This window comes from Prenolepis imparis, unplaced genomic scaffold (assembly GCF_030444845.1).
Source record: "Prenolepis imparis isolate NDT839.2.m4 unplaced genomic scaffold, iyPreImpa1.0 SCAF_5, whole genome shotgun sequence".
NCBI classification, from domain to species: domain Eukaryota; kingdom Metazoa; phylum Arthropoda; class Insecta; order Hymenoptera; family Formicidae; genus Prenolepis; species Prenolepis imparis.
This window is the reverse complement of record NW_028141163.1, coordinates 8,929,037-8,945,316: the sequence shown is the minus strand read 5'-3', so window position 1 is coordinate 8,945,316 and position 16,280 is coordinate 8,929,037. Positions and strand designations below refer to the sequence as shown.

Genomic DNA, 16,280 nt, shown 5'->3' with positions numbered 1-16,280 from the left:
ATATCACATAATTATCATTTTAATTGTATATCGATATGTTAAAATAAATGTGAATGCTTTCCGTAACAAAAGGATCAAGCAACTATCTATAAAATTGCCAGTATTCTCCACGTTTTTGTCGCTCTCGTAAGATATCAATTATTTATAAAAAGAAAAGGAATTCTTTGTCTTTTTAACAGTTTGGTCAAATTTTATCCCACGAATAAATGCTTTTTAATCAGCAGATTTGTTTTGTAAACCGACTATTTATAACCGATTTATAATTGATCATATTTACCGAAAGAAAAATTCATTTTGCAAAATGACATAATATCAGATCTGAAAGAAGAGTCTGACAATGATGTAACGAAATACCGGTTATAAGTTGATTACACGCTAGGTTTTTTGTCCTCATCCTTTCGAGTTCTATTAAAATATCTGTCTCGTTTCTTTCCGTGTCAGTATTGCGGGCCGAAGAATAAAGTAAAGCTGCGAAGGCGTTGGTAAAGTTGACAAGCGGCGCAACGAGAGGGTGCATGCGGAAAACAGCACTTAGAGCAAAGTGGTTTCCGCGCGCGGAGCGACTTTGCTCTCGTAATTTCTTTTCGCTTACTTCCAACAGCGTGGTTTTACGAGGTCGGCGATCGCAAATCTCGGAAAGCCTTTTAAGTTTCCCCGCAGCCTCGAACGCTGCATCCGCCAAAATTAGATTTATATAAAAGTCGCGTCGGCGGGGAAAATAGCGAACCACGGAGGAAAAAGTTTCGCGAGCTCGAGCCAGATAAAAGCGTATTTCTTGAAAATCATTCGGCTTATGTTTATAAAACACGTGTTTCAGATAGATAGATTTACACGGAGGTACTAATTTTGCGATTGGTGTGGTATTTTTAAATTGTATCAAGCGCGTCGCGAATACACCTTGAGATACGAGAGCGACGACAACATTGGAGATGATTGGCAGTCAATCGATCAATAAATTCAACAATCAGTCAATCCATCATCAATCAGAGGTCGGAGAATGAGTGATATCGTGTTACCGGGGAGCCCATCGAAGGCTCATCGGAGTAGTTGTCATCGGTAGTAGCACTGAGGAGTACCTTTTCCATTTTGCTGAGATGCAAAGCATACTTGTCGTGCGCCCGGAATTGCATGAAACGCATATTACTCGACTGGGATAGTTCCGTTATACTCTTTATGCTCGGGAAGAATCTGTTGAGGAGATAAAAAATAATAGAAGTTAAAAGTAAAAAAAGTTGAATATATGCATATAATTTTTTATCGACTATCTCTACGTGAATATATTTATCGTTATAAAAATTATGCCTTAACTATGTATTTTAATTCCTTTTTAATTTTTATTTAAAGTTTTTTTCACAATAATTTTGTAGTTTTGTAATTTTATATTGTAAAAATTACTTAATTAAATTACTTTTAACGGTGAAAATATTCTAGTATCAAATAAATTGCGCATTTAAAGATTAAAACGCATGTATACATGTGTAATTCAACATCAATATGAATATCTTGGCCACGATTTAAACTAGAAGTGATGGAAACACTTGAATAAATGTTGTAATAAATGCAGACACGTACTTGAACATAGTTTGTACCGCAACTATTGTGTTACAATCAGCTAAGGTGTCCTCCTCGGCGGAATTGTTAAGCTCCTTGTTTACGACCACGACGTTCTCCGCCAAGGTGATACCAGCTCGGAGAAGGTCGTCCAAGCAGTCGATGGAGCCACGCATCCAATAGACTAACGGAAAGTAGGACACCGCGTCGAGAAACGCGATTTCCGGTTTCCTCTCCAGCAAAAGGATGATCGGATTCAATGACGTTTTCGACCTAGGAAATACTCCTGCTCGTTAATTGTTCCCTAACTCTATTCACTCTATCCACGTCGATCGAACGATCATTTCTAACTAGCGATAGTTTATAATATTCAGGGCAAAATAATATATTATTGTGTCTTTAAAGTTAGACAAATTTAAGAAAAATAAGTAAATAAATAGCTATTCACGGGAGCATTGCCAAATTTTAAGCTTTTTAAATTTAGTTTTAAGCGGTTTTAATATTTTATTACACGGTTAAGAAAATACTTGAAATGTTTTAAAAATAGGAAAATTAGGAAATTGGAAATTTATAATAGGAAAAATAGGAAATTGGACATTTTCTTAAATAATGGAAAATGTTAACTTGAAAGGGATTTGTTCATATTTAAAAAATAATGCATGCTAAAGTTTTAAAATCTTATTTATATGACAATCGCATTTTTTATGTGATAAAATAATTGAAATTAAATTATGTTATCAAATAATAATAGCAAAACAACACTGTAAATGGTAAGATTTAAAAAACATTAAATTAGCATATAAAATTTTATAAACAGTTTAAGGTAAAAAACATAAAAAACATATTACATATTAAATCATTAATATTACGATAAGTACCTAAAATGTGCTCTTAATGGTATTATAAAGTTATAAATCCCATTACTGGCGTAATCGGCCGCCAATATTATGGTCTTATTTTGCCAATTGTATTCTTTGGCGTTCCTATAGCTGCAATGTTGGCATACCTGAATAAAAACGACGAAAAAAATTATGAGTATCGAGGGAATCAGCGTTATCTTTGTTCATAATTTTTATACGATTTAATTGTATTTTCTAAAGATATACCTGAGCCAGCTGAAGGCAACAGAGTGGCTTCTTCTCCTTGAGAAGATAGCACAAGGTCGGCGAAACTCCGATGAAGGGTGAAACCGGTGGGAATCCCTTGACAATCCTGCAACATCGTTGAAACTTGATTATCTCATCCAACACTTTTGCGTGTGATGCTAGATTTTGGTGTCGTGCTTCTTATTAAGAAACGTCGTTCAGGAAGGGCCAAGTGATAACGCGATTACTTGAGGAAGACGTCTCGTCAGTTGTAGAGATGCTAGCGCATGATCAAAGCTGTCACTCTTTTTTTTTTTTTTGGAAGATTAAATTAGGATTGAGTCGTAAGTTTTATCATATTTTTTGTTAACCACGATATGTATAGATACGCGACAGTTCTTTTTAAAACTCGCAAGAACGTGATACGTTGATACGTGGCAAAGATATACACAGCTCTTTCACAGGAAGCTTAACTCTCGAATGCCGTTTACCGATTTTTAGAGCCTCCTGAAAGCCGGAGATGGGTCTCTTGAAGAAGATGAAAAGGGGGACAAGTCGCTTTACACCACTCTCATGTAGTAATCCCGTGAGTATCATCGCGTCACGCAATTCAAGCGGCAAACCGTGGACAATGTTCGATATCAGGACAGTGTTATGCCTGACCGGAAGCATTTATCGCGCTCATAATCCGCCGTTGTCTTTGTGTTCGTAAATTATATCCTACAGTAATTTATATTCACGGTTAATATCGCGCTACAAAATTTTACGACATAATTGACGTTGTTCAAGAAACACGGAAGTGTCGGTATAAAATTTTTATATTGTATTTTTAATCATCAATTTATTTTTGAAGTAATCACGAAATATGAAAATTATTTATTATTATTTGGTATTTAAAATTTATTGTTTATATATTTATATTTTCTAAATTTTGTAAATTAGACATTATTGAATTTCGATGCGTGAATTACTTGTATAATTAATGAACAATTAGAATATCGATGACAAAACAAATTTGCATTTAATATAAATTGATTTGCTGTTGGAAAATAAACGTATATCAATTGCATATCGCGTAAATATTATAATCGGAGGATTATCGACGACATCGATATTGCTGTCCTGTTTTCGACATATACTTACATAGGGACCACTTTGATAAGCAAACCTCTAGTTTAGCTAAGACATGTACTATGTTATAATAAGTAAAATAAAATCAAGATAAAATAAACTAGATTTTTAATAACTAATCAAGCAAATTAAATTGAGAGAGAGATGTGTAGAAGCGTAAAACGAGAGAAACTCACCCTTTGAAACTGCTGGACGAAAGTCGTGCGACAAGACGGCAGTGCACAAGGACGATGCAAGAAGGAAGACATCGAAAACATCCATGAGGACATATAGGGTGTCAGGCAGGACAGCATCGAGCAGCGATTCAACGGCACCGTCCGGTGCCGTTAGTGAAACAGGCATCGAGAGACATTGAGACAGGACACATCGACCATTGACTTGCACGATTATACTTAAATGATTAAAGATGGATGAACATTTCTCTCGCGGTGCCTCAAAATTGATTCGTGTCCAACGACAAATGTCCAACGACTCATTTATCATGTTCTCCATTTATCAGGTTCTTTATTTCATTGTTCTCAGAGAGATAAGCCAACAGAAAAATGTAAAAATAATACACAATATAATAAAAAAAATTATAGTCTGATCTATCTTTTATTCTACGTTGCTCTATATCGTTTTGGAAAATTCTTTTTAGAAATTCTAAAAATTTCTCCATCTATAGAGATATCAGAAATCGTACTTGTGTTGTTAACTATACAAGCGTAGCACTATAATCTACTAAGATTAATAGATAAAAGAAAATTATAAAAATAGAAAAGTTTTTTTCGTCATTTATGCAAAATATTCTAGAAGGCGCGTGCTTTGTCTATACAGCAATTATTGAACATTAAGAGAGAAAAAGGGTTTTTTTATTTCAAAGAATTATATATAAATTGAAAATTATAAAATAAAAATTAAATTACTTTTTTCAGTTAATTATAAGTAAATTTTTAACAAGAAATTTAATACAAAGTTTAATAGTCAAGATAATTAAGATTAAATATTAAAAAATATCTGCTTTTCGTATCTACAAAATATTTCAGAAAAGAAAACTTTCAGCGAAAGTTTAACTTTGTTTTTAAACATGATACCATGTTATTTTTTTTGTAATAAATAGAAAAAACAATAGTTTATCCTTCAACTAAGTTTTAATAATTTATTATAAAAATAAAAAGTAGTAATTTAGAATTTATATTCTAAGATATTAAAACATGTGATATGGATAACACTTAAGTTTACAGATAGACAAGGGACCATTGGTGACATGATGAATTATGCATGAAACGTTATGTATTTTATTTTCGAATGTGTGCGCCAAAAATGTTTTCAATTAAAAGAATATACATTCGATTTAATTTCAATAAAAATTTGTTCTTTGTAAAATTTCGAATTAAAATTATGGAGATTAAAATTTATTTTTTAATTGCAGCCGTTTTCGCTCGTTGTAAAGATTGGAGGGATATACATAAGTGTTGCAACACTCTCGCAAACTAACGTTGTCCCGCTGACAAGACAATGACGGTGTCAAGAGTATTCGAGATAAAGATAAGTATGTCGCGAAGAGAGCGCAAAGGCACATGATGCATACTCATGTTTAACTCGCCGAGATACTCGCATAAATGACCTCTCTTCCAATCTGACACAGAATAGACGATAAGATCGTGGCTCTCCTGACGCGTTCACGTCTTAACGCTAACGATGTCATTAAATTAAAAGTGCACCGAGTAGTACGACCGTACTGTCTTTTAGGAAGACACGAATGACTCTGTCTTTAACTTGATTCTGCGAGAACCTTTTTTGCGAAATTTCATAACTTGATAACGCGCGACATAGAATTTAGCATTAATGAATAAAATTTCAAAAGTTGACAGGTAAAATATGCCGTGTCGTTTTTAATAAATCTTAATCTGAATTTTAATAAATCTTATTTGCTGCAGTTTAACGAAAATGTAGATATTTTTTATAATAAATAGTACGCAGAGTATTTTACTACTGTCGTACATTTGTTTTGTTAACAGAAATTTTTTTATCATTCTTTTGTTAACAGGATATATTATCCGGAGATCAAATTCAAGGCTGGTAAATGGAATTTCAAAAGCCTAAAAATTAATTTATACGTGTACGCACACGTGTCAAAATCAGAGGGATATTGATATGTGTGATAAAAGTGCATAAAAATTATATCAGATATCTCACAAAGATATCTCACAAAGAGATATCACACAAAGAACTAAAATAATTGCATAATAAAAATTGCACCGAGAGAATAAGTTGCTCAAAAGGTCACTTTAAATTTTCTGCCAAATCTAATTTATAATGACCTATTATATATGACAGTAAGAAATGTTAAATTATTTTTTTTAATTTATGATTTCTTTCACAAAAAAATTTTTTTTATATATAAATTGAAAACTGATCTACTAACAGATGATAAGACGTATGTAAATTAAGAGAAAGATACGAGATTGTAGACTTCATTATTTTACAATAATTATGTATCCTTTCTTTTCTTTTTACTAATTGTAAATCACTTTTGAAATTTTAAAATCTTTCTTTTACAAGTTGTTTCTAGACATTGCAGTTATTGTGCAAATATAAGAAATATATAAAGTACATACAATATATGCATAGATATAAAATATATGTGTAGTGCACATAAACAAATCCGATGCATAAGATCGCGTCATGCAGGTGCACGAGACAGAGTGCGAAATTATTTATTCTCGGAGAATCTTGCGATTATGTGCTAGAAAAATTGTTCATAACAAATATTAAATAAATCGGAAGAAGAGAAAAAAGTGAACAAATTTTCGCTAATAATTTTTTCTCTACTTCTCTTTAAAAGTAAATATATCGATTGACTTCTCTAATCTTAATGAGCTATTTTTCGTGCTGCAATAGTCAAGGACCTGTCGTGATATCCTTGAATGTAATATATATCACGAGGAAGAAGAAAACATACTTACGCGATTTTTTCGCTTGGCGATCTCCAGGGAACATCGTCATCCATTTCATCTTCCGACTCGTCACCATCGTGATCCAAGGATTCCTGGTCAGGCAGATGCAGCGTCGAGCTAGTCAACATGTCTGGTACTGGTAGAATACTCGGTCTTCTGCTTCCTAATTGCAAACAAAATGAGCATGTTTCGTTTTTCTATCTTCTCATTCTTTATTATAATTCTTTATTATAAAATTAGATGATTCAATTCTTACGAAATGTTTCGGTATAAGTAAGTAGTTTCGATAATCATCAACTTGATAAATAAAGAAGCAATTTATCAATAATTTAATAAATATAATAGATAAATATTTTTATTTTGTCAGTATTTTCATCATAAATAGTATTCTTATCCATTTGTAGAAACAACTTTCAAGATCGGAAAAACTAGTTACTAGAAGTGCTTCCGACTACTATACACATACACGGGCAAAAGTGTGTCAAATGCACAAGAATAGTACTTCCAACGAAATTATGTCATAGCAGATAGTATCTTTTAAATTCCACGTAACCTTTAAGCAAGTTTTATTTTCGCTTGCGCGTTGTCAATTTGAATCTATTTCAAAAACTTTTAAAGAAAGTAATGTCTCATAAAAAATTAAAATAAATTTTCAAGAAATAATGAACCACAAACGATATCAGAGAGAAATTAATTAATAAAACTATATTTCGCAATTTTTATTTGTTTATTTCTAGCTTAAAGAATGGGATTAATATTTAACTAAAAATAATTTAATTGCATTTTGGACGATAAATAACAACTGACCTCTCCTTTGAGTTAGAATTTCTGGACTCAGTAGATTAGGATTCGGCTCGAGAGATCGTGGCACATCAAGGTGATTACCCGTGATTGGCGTTTGTGGTGTTGATCCTCCTTCTTTCAAACATTGCCTCGAATCTCCGAAGCCTCCAGGATCGAGATAAGTCGCTGCAACATGTAAAGTTGATCGCGATTAGTAATTTTAAATATTGAGATTCAACTTCAAATATTCAATAATGCTACAAAGTTCATTCTAAAAAAACATCTCTATAACTCATAAATATAAACGAGAAAAATGTAATGCCATTGGGGTGGGAAGCAAAAAGGAAAGAAAACAATTTTACATTGATAGAAAAAGAAATGCTGTTTTGATTATTTTCTCTTTTAATCTACAAATAAATAATAATTTCTCTTCTCAATATTACTAGAAATAGTAGTTTTTCGAACATTAAGAACAGTGCAATTTATAAAATTGTGAATAATATGAAAAAACAGCATTTCGCTTTCAATATAAATTAATATAATATGTTTAAATTTTTACGTATTTTTTTTTTTTTCTTTAATTACTAATTCTTTAACATATTTCATATAATTTGCATTTTTGCGAAAATTTCTTCAATACTTTGAAATTTACAACAATTATTTTTTAATAAAAATTTAAATAGAAGAATTTTGTTAATAAAATATATTCTTAATTAATTTAAAAAATGTTAATAATTTGTTCTTAATTTAGTTGATTTTTTACTTTTCTTTACTTTATTTTTACTCATATATAGTTGTATTTTTGAATGTATCCAATAACTTTTTAGTATATTGAACATAAATATCATTTATTGTCTATTTAATAATTTTTTTGCAATCGCATTCTATGCGGTAATTTAGTTCAAATTTGATGCACAAATACGCATAAAGCGAGCAAGGAAGAATATTTACTAGATGCTACAGCCTCGCAACTTTCTATTCAGCCTTTCTATTCAACCCCGCTTATCGAGAGTCGTTGATGACTAATGCTGGATGGTGCATGAACAGTAGTATATACGTAGATTACACGTAAAGCGACGTGCAAGCATAAACCACGTCGAAAAGACATAAATGAAAGGGAAGGAACGATTTGACATTTCGGGCAGCTTATCTGCAATTCAACACTGTACATCGAGACTTAATCGCGCGTATGATTCACACACAATATGTGTTATTATCTCCAATCTCTTTCATATAATCTCACTTTATAAGGTGATAATACATAAACTATAAAGTTTTCAAAGTCGCAGAATTATTTAAATTTATAATCTTAATGTTTTTTACATTAGATTTCCTCGTTAAATATTGAATTATGACGGTAAATTCTCAAATAAAATTTATTTTGTAATCCAAGTTTTTATGAAAAATAAATAGGAGTTTAATATAAAAAAAAAAAAAAACGAGATTATAACATAACATAATTATAACACTAGATAATAAAATTTTCAATAAAAAAAAATAAAACTAATGATTTGCACGAAAAATCACTATTGTTTCTTCCTTTTCTAAAAACAATGCTTACATTACATTATTTTATTAATTATCACTTCAACCTTACATTTATAGCTAGAAAGCATATCGTGTCTTATGTATGTGTACGTGTTTGTGGAAATAAGTTTAAACATTTAACAAATGTAAGCATTATAAACAATTAAGCAATAATATCTACTAGTGCGATACGAATAAATGTGTCAAAAAAAATTAATCTAATAAAGAACATTTATATATTTTTTAGTTGGATACCAATTATGATATATCACAGGTGCTTATTTTGAATTATTAACCCTTTGTGCCCAGTAGTTTCACTCTAAAAGCTTTGTGGTAACTTCACTCAGGAATCTCCAAACATAATCAATTCGAAGTGAATATACTGGCTTCTAAAGAGCTAAAATTGTTTAACTTAGTTCAGTAAATATAAAAAAAAATGCAAATTTAATATTATAGTACACCAATTAAGCCTGAACAGATCGCGCAAAGAATTTTAAGGTACGTGTATATAAAAATTACATTAGACTTTTCTTAAAAATCTCAGATTTTCAAGATTTTTAATCCCACGAATATATTTATCGATCTATCTATATCTAATAATTTGTTCAATTTCCCAAAGGCGCGATCTCGCAGACTAATAATACCGTGCTGAATTGATACAAAAGTACGAGAAGAGAAAGAGATATAAATAAAAATCTAAAGAGAGAATAGAGAAAGAAGATAAAGAAGAAGAAAAAGCAGCGAGGCGCATGCGACACTCACGGTGGACATCGGATGCGAGTAAGTTGTGGTGTTGGATTGGTGTAGGCGTGCTAGGGAGGACCTGCAAAATAACCTGCGGTGGCAACGGGGCCCTGTGACCCTGAGGACCGTTCGGCCGGTCCTGCGCACGGGGCCCCGTGCAGGTCTCCTGCCTGCGTAGTGTTTCGCTCAGCGCAACGTTATAACTGTTCGTAGAAAATCGCTGGTGCTCATCGGCACCGTTGCTGATTGCTGTACCATTCCCGTCGCCACCAGCATTGACAGTGCAGCTGGTCGACATTGTCGTGGTAGTCGTGGTGGTCGTCGTCGCCGACGTTGCCCCCATCGAATTCATGGCCGTCGTCGTCGTCGTCGTAGTGTTGGTCGTCGCGGTGCTCATCGTCGACCCGTTACTCACGGACGTCGTGTCCGCCTTTGTCTCCACAATTACCTGGGTCCCTTCGCCGAGGATGCCGCTCTGGTTGTTCGCGACCACGAACGCGGAATTCTCTTCCTTAGTAATGCTCATGTAGTAACAAGTATCGGTCTTTTTCATTATATGCCGCGGCCCTGCGCATAAGAATTATCACGTTTGGCGCAGGGGATGAAGAGATCTATAGTTTAAAATCTATCTAATAAGAAGTAATTATAATAGAAGATACTTTCTATCCCGTAAAAATATATGTCTGATTCGTAATTTAAGCAATTTGTTTCACTATATTTTTTTACTTTTACGATATTTTAATCTCTAATTTTTCAACTGCTACAATATTCTTAATTCCTCTCATATTTTGACAGGTAATTGTCTTTTAGAATAATCTTTGTGTAGATTATATATTATAATATATTTTTATTTATTTAATCGAAATCAGATCATATATACTGCATAAGTAGAAAGATACAGCATATGATGCAACAAGTTGACAGAAAATCATATAATATAAAGCAAAATACAAAATCTAAAAATACAAAAAGAATTTCGAATGAATCTTATTTTATTCACTCAAGAAATAAAAAGCTAGAGAATGTCAAAAATATAAAAAAAAGAGAGAAAGACAAAGAAAGAAAGAAAGGAGAGAAAGAGAAACACTGATAGTGTATGTCGTATAGGATTACCAGGATTCAGCAAAATGGTATCCTCGTAAAACTCCGGAAGTTCCGCCGGTCTGACTGCGACAAGTGCAACGCCATATTTCCGGTGACTGTGAAAGGATGCGTACGTGAAGGATTTTCCCTCGTATTCTCCGAAAAAGCGGGAATCACCGAGAATTATGTGATAAATCTCATTGCCGGAACATTTACCGTAGAGTCTATGCCACTCTTCCTGCGACTGTTGACCTTCTCTACGAAGAGAAAAATTCTCAAGTTTAAAATTTTCATCTTCTTGCAACATAGGTATAATGCAGCATCGAGGATGTAACTTCGTGACACGCAAAAAGTAACGACAAAAATATAATATACTTTTTACTGTATTATATCATTTAATCAAATATTAAAATCCCGCACACACGAAATCTTTAGATCATTATAATAATAAAATAAATTTTGCTTGAAATATTGATAAAAAAATTAAAATTAATATTTATATTAGATGAACTGAATAAATCGAGAACTAAATTCATATTTAAAATGTAGAAAAAACAGTCCACGTGATTATAATACCAGCACAGTAGTCTGTTGTATAATTGTGTTCTGAAATAGAGAGAGAGATTGCGAACTTACTGTCCTCTGGACGTGTGCAACAATAGAGTGACTAGCGTCGATGCACCGGGACACGTGCAATTGTTTGCCAATAGAGCGTACTTAAATTCATCTTCACACACCACATGCTCCGCGAACTTCACGTGGAGCTTGTTTTCCGGACGGAAAATTTGAACGTACTGAGGAACATTGGGTGCGAAATCTTTCACCGCCCACGATCTGTAATTTATGAAATCGAATTTTCTTAAAATTATAATACAAGAGTAAAAAGCACGCGCTTGAATTTTATAATATTTTGTTAAGTGCTATATAACAAATGTACAAATACATATTTTTTGAACTTAATGTTATATAATCAGTGTTACATATATAATCTATTTACATTCTACGAATATTATATCTCTGAAAAGAAAGTTTCATCATACAGGGTCTTCTAGATTTTTCTTAATTTTATCAACAAATTCTTTTTACCTTAATATCCAGGATATTTAAATATGTTGCGAGGTGCTCGTTTGAGTAAAACTACGCATTATAAATATTTAAAAGTAAAGTAAATTTAATTAATTTCAATTAATGAGAAATCTTGACTTCTATTTACATAAATTTGAAAGTAAAATTTAAATAAATAATGTGTTCGAGGGGTTCGCGAAATAGATCGCCAGAGAAAATATTAGGATTATTCAACATTTATTTCTTGTGAAAGACAAAGTTTATTAGAAAGCAAAAAGTGGCCGAATTGAATTTTCGATGGCGATTAAAAAGAAGTTTAAATTTAAACATTTTCACCGATCGCTGACCTCAGTATCGTGTGCTCGTCAGCAGCGGTCTTATCGGCATAATTTCTCGCTGCCAACACGAAGCAGGCTTCCGCTTCGTTCATTCTCGCTCTCGCAAGATCGCCGTCCTTTAAGCACGAGCCCTGTATGTAAATCACTCTCTGTGCCCAGATCGGCACTTGCAGGATCATTCGCATTGTGGTATCGAGTTCCATCGGCGACAAAAGCACCACGTAATAGTCCTATTATGCAATATTCATATTCAGGTCATTATAAAAATGATTATAAAAATGATAAAAAATGCGTATATGTAGTGCAATGAATATTTTCCTTTCAATGCCGTAAATCTTTATAAATGTGGAAGGGATATTAGATATATATATGTACCTGTTGCATATCTACATTTTTTATTATTTCGTATATAAAAAAAAATCAAAATTAAAATTATTTTTACAAGTAACAACTATATTTTATTCTGATCGTATTTAATTAGGTTAGTGATTTTCGTAGACTGTGTTACTTGCGACATTTAAGTTCAACGATATTTCGAAATTAAATGCCCCGTTCATTTTCACTGACGATAAGTCGGAAGCTCGACAAAGAATTTTGATGAAATCACAGGTCATTTGATGTCTAGTGAAATATTCAAAGGAATACATAATTCGTTCGTTCGTCTAACCTGCAGGAGAGGGTGGGCGTAAAACTCATTTAAAAAGTCCATGATAGTGTCTGCTTGCAACGTCGTGCTGCAAACTACTACGTGCTTCTCACTCTGAGCTCTGTGCGACGAATACGAACCGCCCAGCTTCTGTCGTTCCATCCACGTGAAAGCTAATTGTTCGAACTGCAATTAATATGAGATTTCGGTTATGCAATCGGCTAATGTATCTGCCTGTGTGAACCGTAATGAGATAAAATTGAAACAGAAAACCTTGATATTCTATTTGTTTGTAAAATTACGAACAAACGAAATATTTGTGAAAACATCAGTTGATTTTAAATTATAGTAAATTATTTTATAATTAAATATTCCGATTAATAATCACAAAAGTCTCCTTTATTGATAAATTTATAAAAACTTCAGAGAAAAAATATTTTCTCTTTATATCTTTTCTCTCTTATTAATTATTATTTCCAGAAAATGTTTTATTTCGTATACATATATATTTACATTTTAAATATAAATTTAATATATTATAAACGAATATATATTGTAAACAAACTTGGAAATTTTCTGCTTCATTTTTAAACAAATTTCTACATAAAATATATTTCATGCATGCATTGGTTATTTATTATTAAAATGTTTACAAAACGCAAAATTCATAAAAAAATTATTTGTACACATTTATAAATGTGTTACAATGTTTGATTTTATTAAATTTAGCAAAAGTTTGATTAATTAATTAAGTAATTATCTTAATATTTTGCTTGTGAATACATTATAAGCATCTCGGTGTGATATCTCACATATGTTATCATTCAACACAATTTTTACTTGCAAATTTTTAATTGCTCTCATTAAACACTGCCATTCAAGGACTAATGGGAACTGAATTGTTATAGGTCCTTTTCTGTAGAGGGATAAATTTGCATGTTAAATCGTTTTTAACACGTCTCTGCTATCTCGACAACTATGGCGTTTCCACCGTCTAAAACCGGAATTTAATCGGATGCGGAAGTGCAAGGGACAGACGCGAAGGGAGGGAGGGTTGACACATCGTGTTGACCTGTACGAATTGGTATTTCGTATGCGATTGGCAGGCAATTTAACAGACAAATTACAGAGATCGACGAGGCTTTCGTGTGTTGAGCGCTGCGCAATCAGTTGACGCCAACAGACAATGAGTAGACACGAGTTGCTCTTGTCGCTTTGTGCAATTAATATTATTTGGCCGATCGAATTCTCAAATTTTCGAATTAAGCGTTCGAACAATTCAGCGATTAATCAGTAGGTACTTAATTCTCCGTGTGATTGTTTTACGCTTCTTTCTCAAAATTATTCATTCAGAGGAATTTTAAATATCATTCTATTAATCAAAAGGAATCCTTCAATAATAAGATTATAACATGTATACATATGTGATCACTGGCGGATCCTGGGGGGGGGGGGGGGGGTAATCCCCCCTTGCAAATTAAAAGAAACAGTTTTGCGAATTTGTTTAAAAAATATAAATAAAGAAAAACAAACATTAAAGAGCTATCGACGTCAGGAGATCCGCTAGTGTATATATATAAGTATAAGATACACTGTAAATTATACCCATTACGCATTCAAGGAGTTAAGTGTAGATTAAGTCAGACATAGGACGAAATGATGAGATAATTTAATTGCACGAAAATAATTAGGTGAAATTCTTTATATCTATATAATATATATTATATATATATATATATATATATATATATATATATATATAATATATATTATATAGATACAAAGAATTTCGCCTAATTATTTTCATATAACAAAATTATCTCATTATTTCGTCCTATGTCTGACTTCATCTTCACTTAATTCCTTGAATGCGTAATGAGTATAATTTACAGTGTATCTTATACATACATATTGTATATATTATATAGATATAAAAAGAATTTCGCCTAATTATTTTCGTGCAATGAAATTATCTCATCATTTCGTCATATGTCTGACTTAATCTAAACTTAACTCCTTGAATGCGTAATGAGTATAATTTACAGTGTATCTTATATATACATACATATTGTATATATTATATATATATATATACATATATGTATATATATAAAGAATTTCGTCTAATTATTTTCGTGCATGAAATTATCTCATCATTTCATCCTATGTCTGACTTAATCTAAACTTAACTCCTTGAATGTGTAATGAGTATAATTTACAGTGTATCTTATACTGTCATATATATATATTTTTTATATATATATATATAAAAGTATAAGATACACTGTAAATTATACTCATAACGCATTCAAGGAGTTAAGTTTAGATTAAGTCAGACATAGGATGAAATGATGAGATAATTTCATGCACGAAAATAATTAGGCGAAATTCTTTATATCTATATAATATATACAATATGTATGTATAAGATACACTGTAAATTATACTCATAACGCATTCAAGGAGTTAAGTTTAGATTAAGTCAGACATAGGACGAAATAATGAGATTATTTCGTTGCACGAAAATAATTAGGCGAAATTCTTTATATCTATATAATATATACAATATGTATGTATAAGATACATTGTAAATTATACTCATTTCGCATTCAAGGAGTTAAGTATAGATTAAGTCAGACATAGGACGAAATAATGAGATAATTTCGTTGCATGAAAATAATTAAGTGAGAAATTCTTTATATCTATATAATATATATATATATATATATATATATACACTGGCGGATCTTAGGGGGGGGGGGAGTTTAAAACCCTCCCTTGCAAATTAAAAGAAACAGTTTGCTGAATTTGTTTAAAAAATATAAATAAAGAAAAACAAACATTAAAGAGCTATCGACGTCGTTGATCCTGGAATAAAAGCTAATCATGAAACCAAAAATATTAAATAAAATAATTTTGCAAACCCCCCCCCCCCCATTATCGACGTCAGGATCCGCTAGTGCATATGATTATGTGCATGCACAGAAAGTATAAAAAATCCGGAGAAGCACATTTTTTTATATAGCGAAATACAAAGTAATTTAATAAAGCCTTAATGTATACAGGTAACGTAAAAGCCTCGGAGCAGTAAAAAATTTTCTTAGCAGCGTGAAATTAATTACGAAAAAAAAGTTGCCACAAAGTAACGCGCATCTTATTAATATAAATCTTTAATAGCATGTGCAGTTATCATTTCGTTCAGCCTGTTTTGTTTGAGATACATATATGTATGTACACATACATATACATAAGTATTACCATATTTTCTAAACATAAAATGAACATTAATTAGAACAAAGCGTAAGCAATATTAATACTGCAAGAAATACAGAATGAGTAAAATATTAAAAGCAATATTTTTAAACTAGATTTTTTTAAACTTTTGACT

At 31.7% G+C, this 16,280-nt stretch overlaps 1 protein-coding gene across 15 annotated transcripts in view; it reads right to left on the bottom strand.

Moving 5' to 3' along the window:
• The window catches only part of Slo2 (slowpoke 2), a 216,609-nt gene that overhangs the window by 9,707 nt on the left and 190,622 nt on the right, over positions 1 to 16,280 (bottom strand). For 11 of the 15 annotated variants that reach the window (XM_083039076.1, XM_083039077.1, XM_083039068.1 and 8 more), the window contains 11 exons: positions 12,914 to 13,078; positions 12,256 to 12,476; positions 11,480 to 11,677; positions 10,874 to 11,100; positions 9,779 to 10,327; positions 7,514 to 7,675; positions 6,716 to 6,869; positions 2,658 to 2,763; positions 2,430 to 2,557; positions 1,573 to 1,824; positions 1,017 to 1,188 (listed from right to left, as the gene is read on the bottom strand). In XM_083039076.1, coding sequence (XP_082895202.1) covers positions 1,017 to 1,188; positions 1,573 to 1,824; positions 2,430 to 2,557; positions 2,658 to 2,763; positions 6,716 to 6,869; positions 7,514 to 7,675; positions 9,779 to 10,327; positions 10,874 to 11,100; positions 11,480 to 11,677; positions 12,256 to 12,476; positions 12,914 to 13,078 — 2,334 coding nt within the window. The remainder of the gene's footprint in view (positions 1 to 1,016; positions 1,189 to 1,572; positions 1,825 to 2,429; positions 2,558 to 2,657; positions 2,764 to 6,715; positions 6,870 to 7,513; positions 7,676 to 9,778; positions 10,328 to 10,873; positions 11,101 to 11,479; positions 11,678 to 12,255; positions 12,477 to 12,913; positions 13,079 to 16,280) is intronic. The other 4 variants (XM_083039065.1, XM_083039066.1, XM_083039073.1 and 1 more) reach the window with 2 other exon arrangements.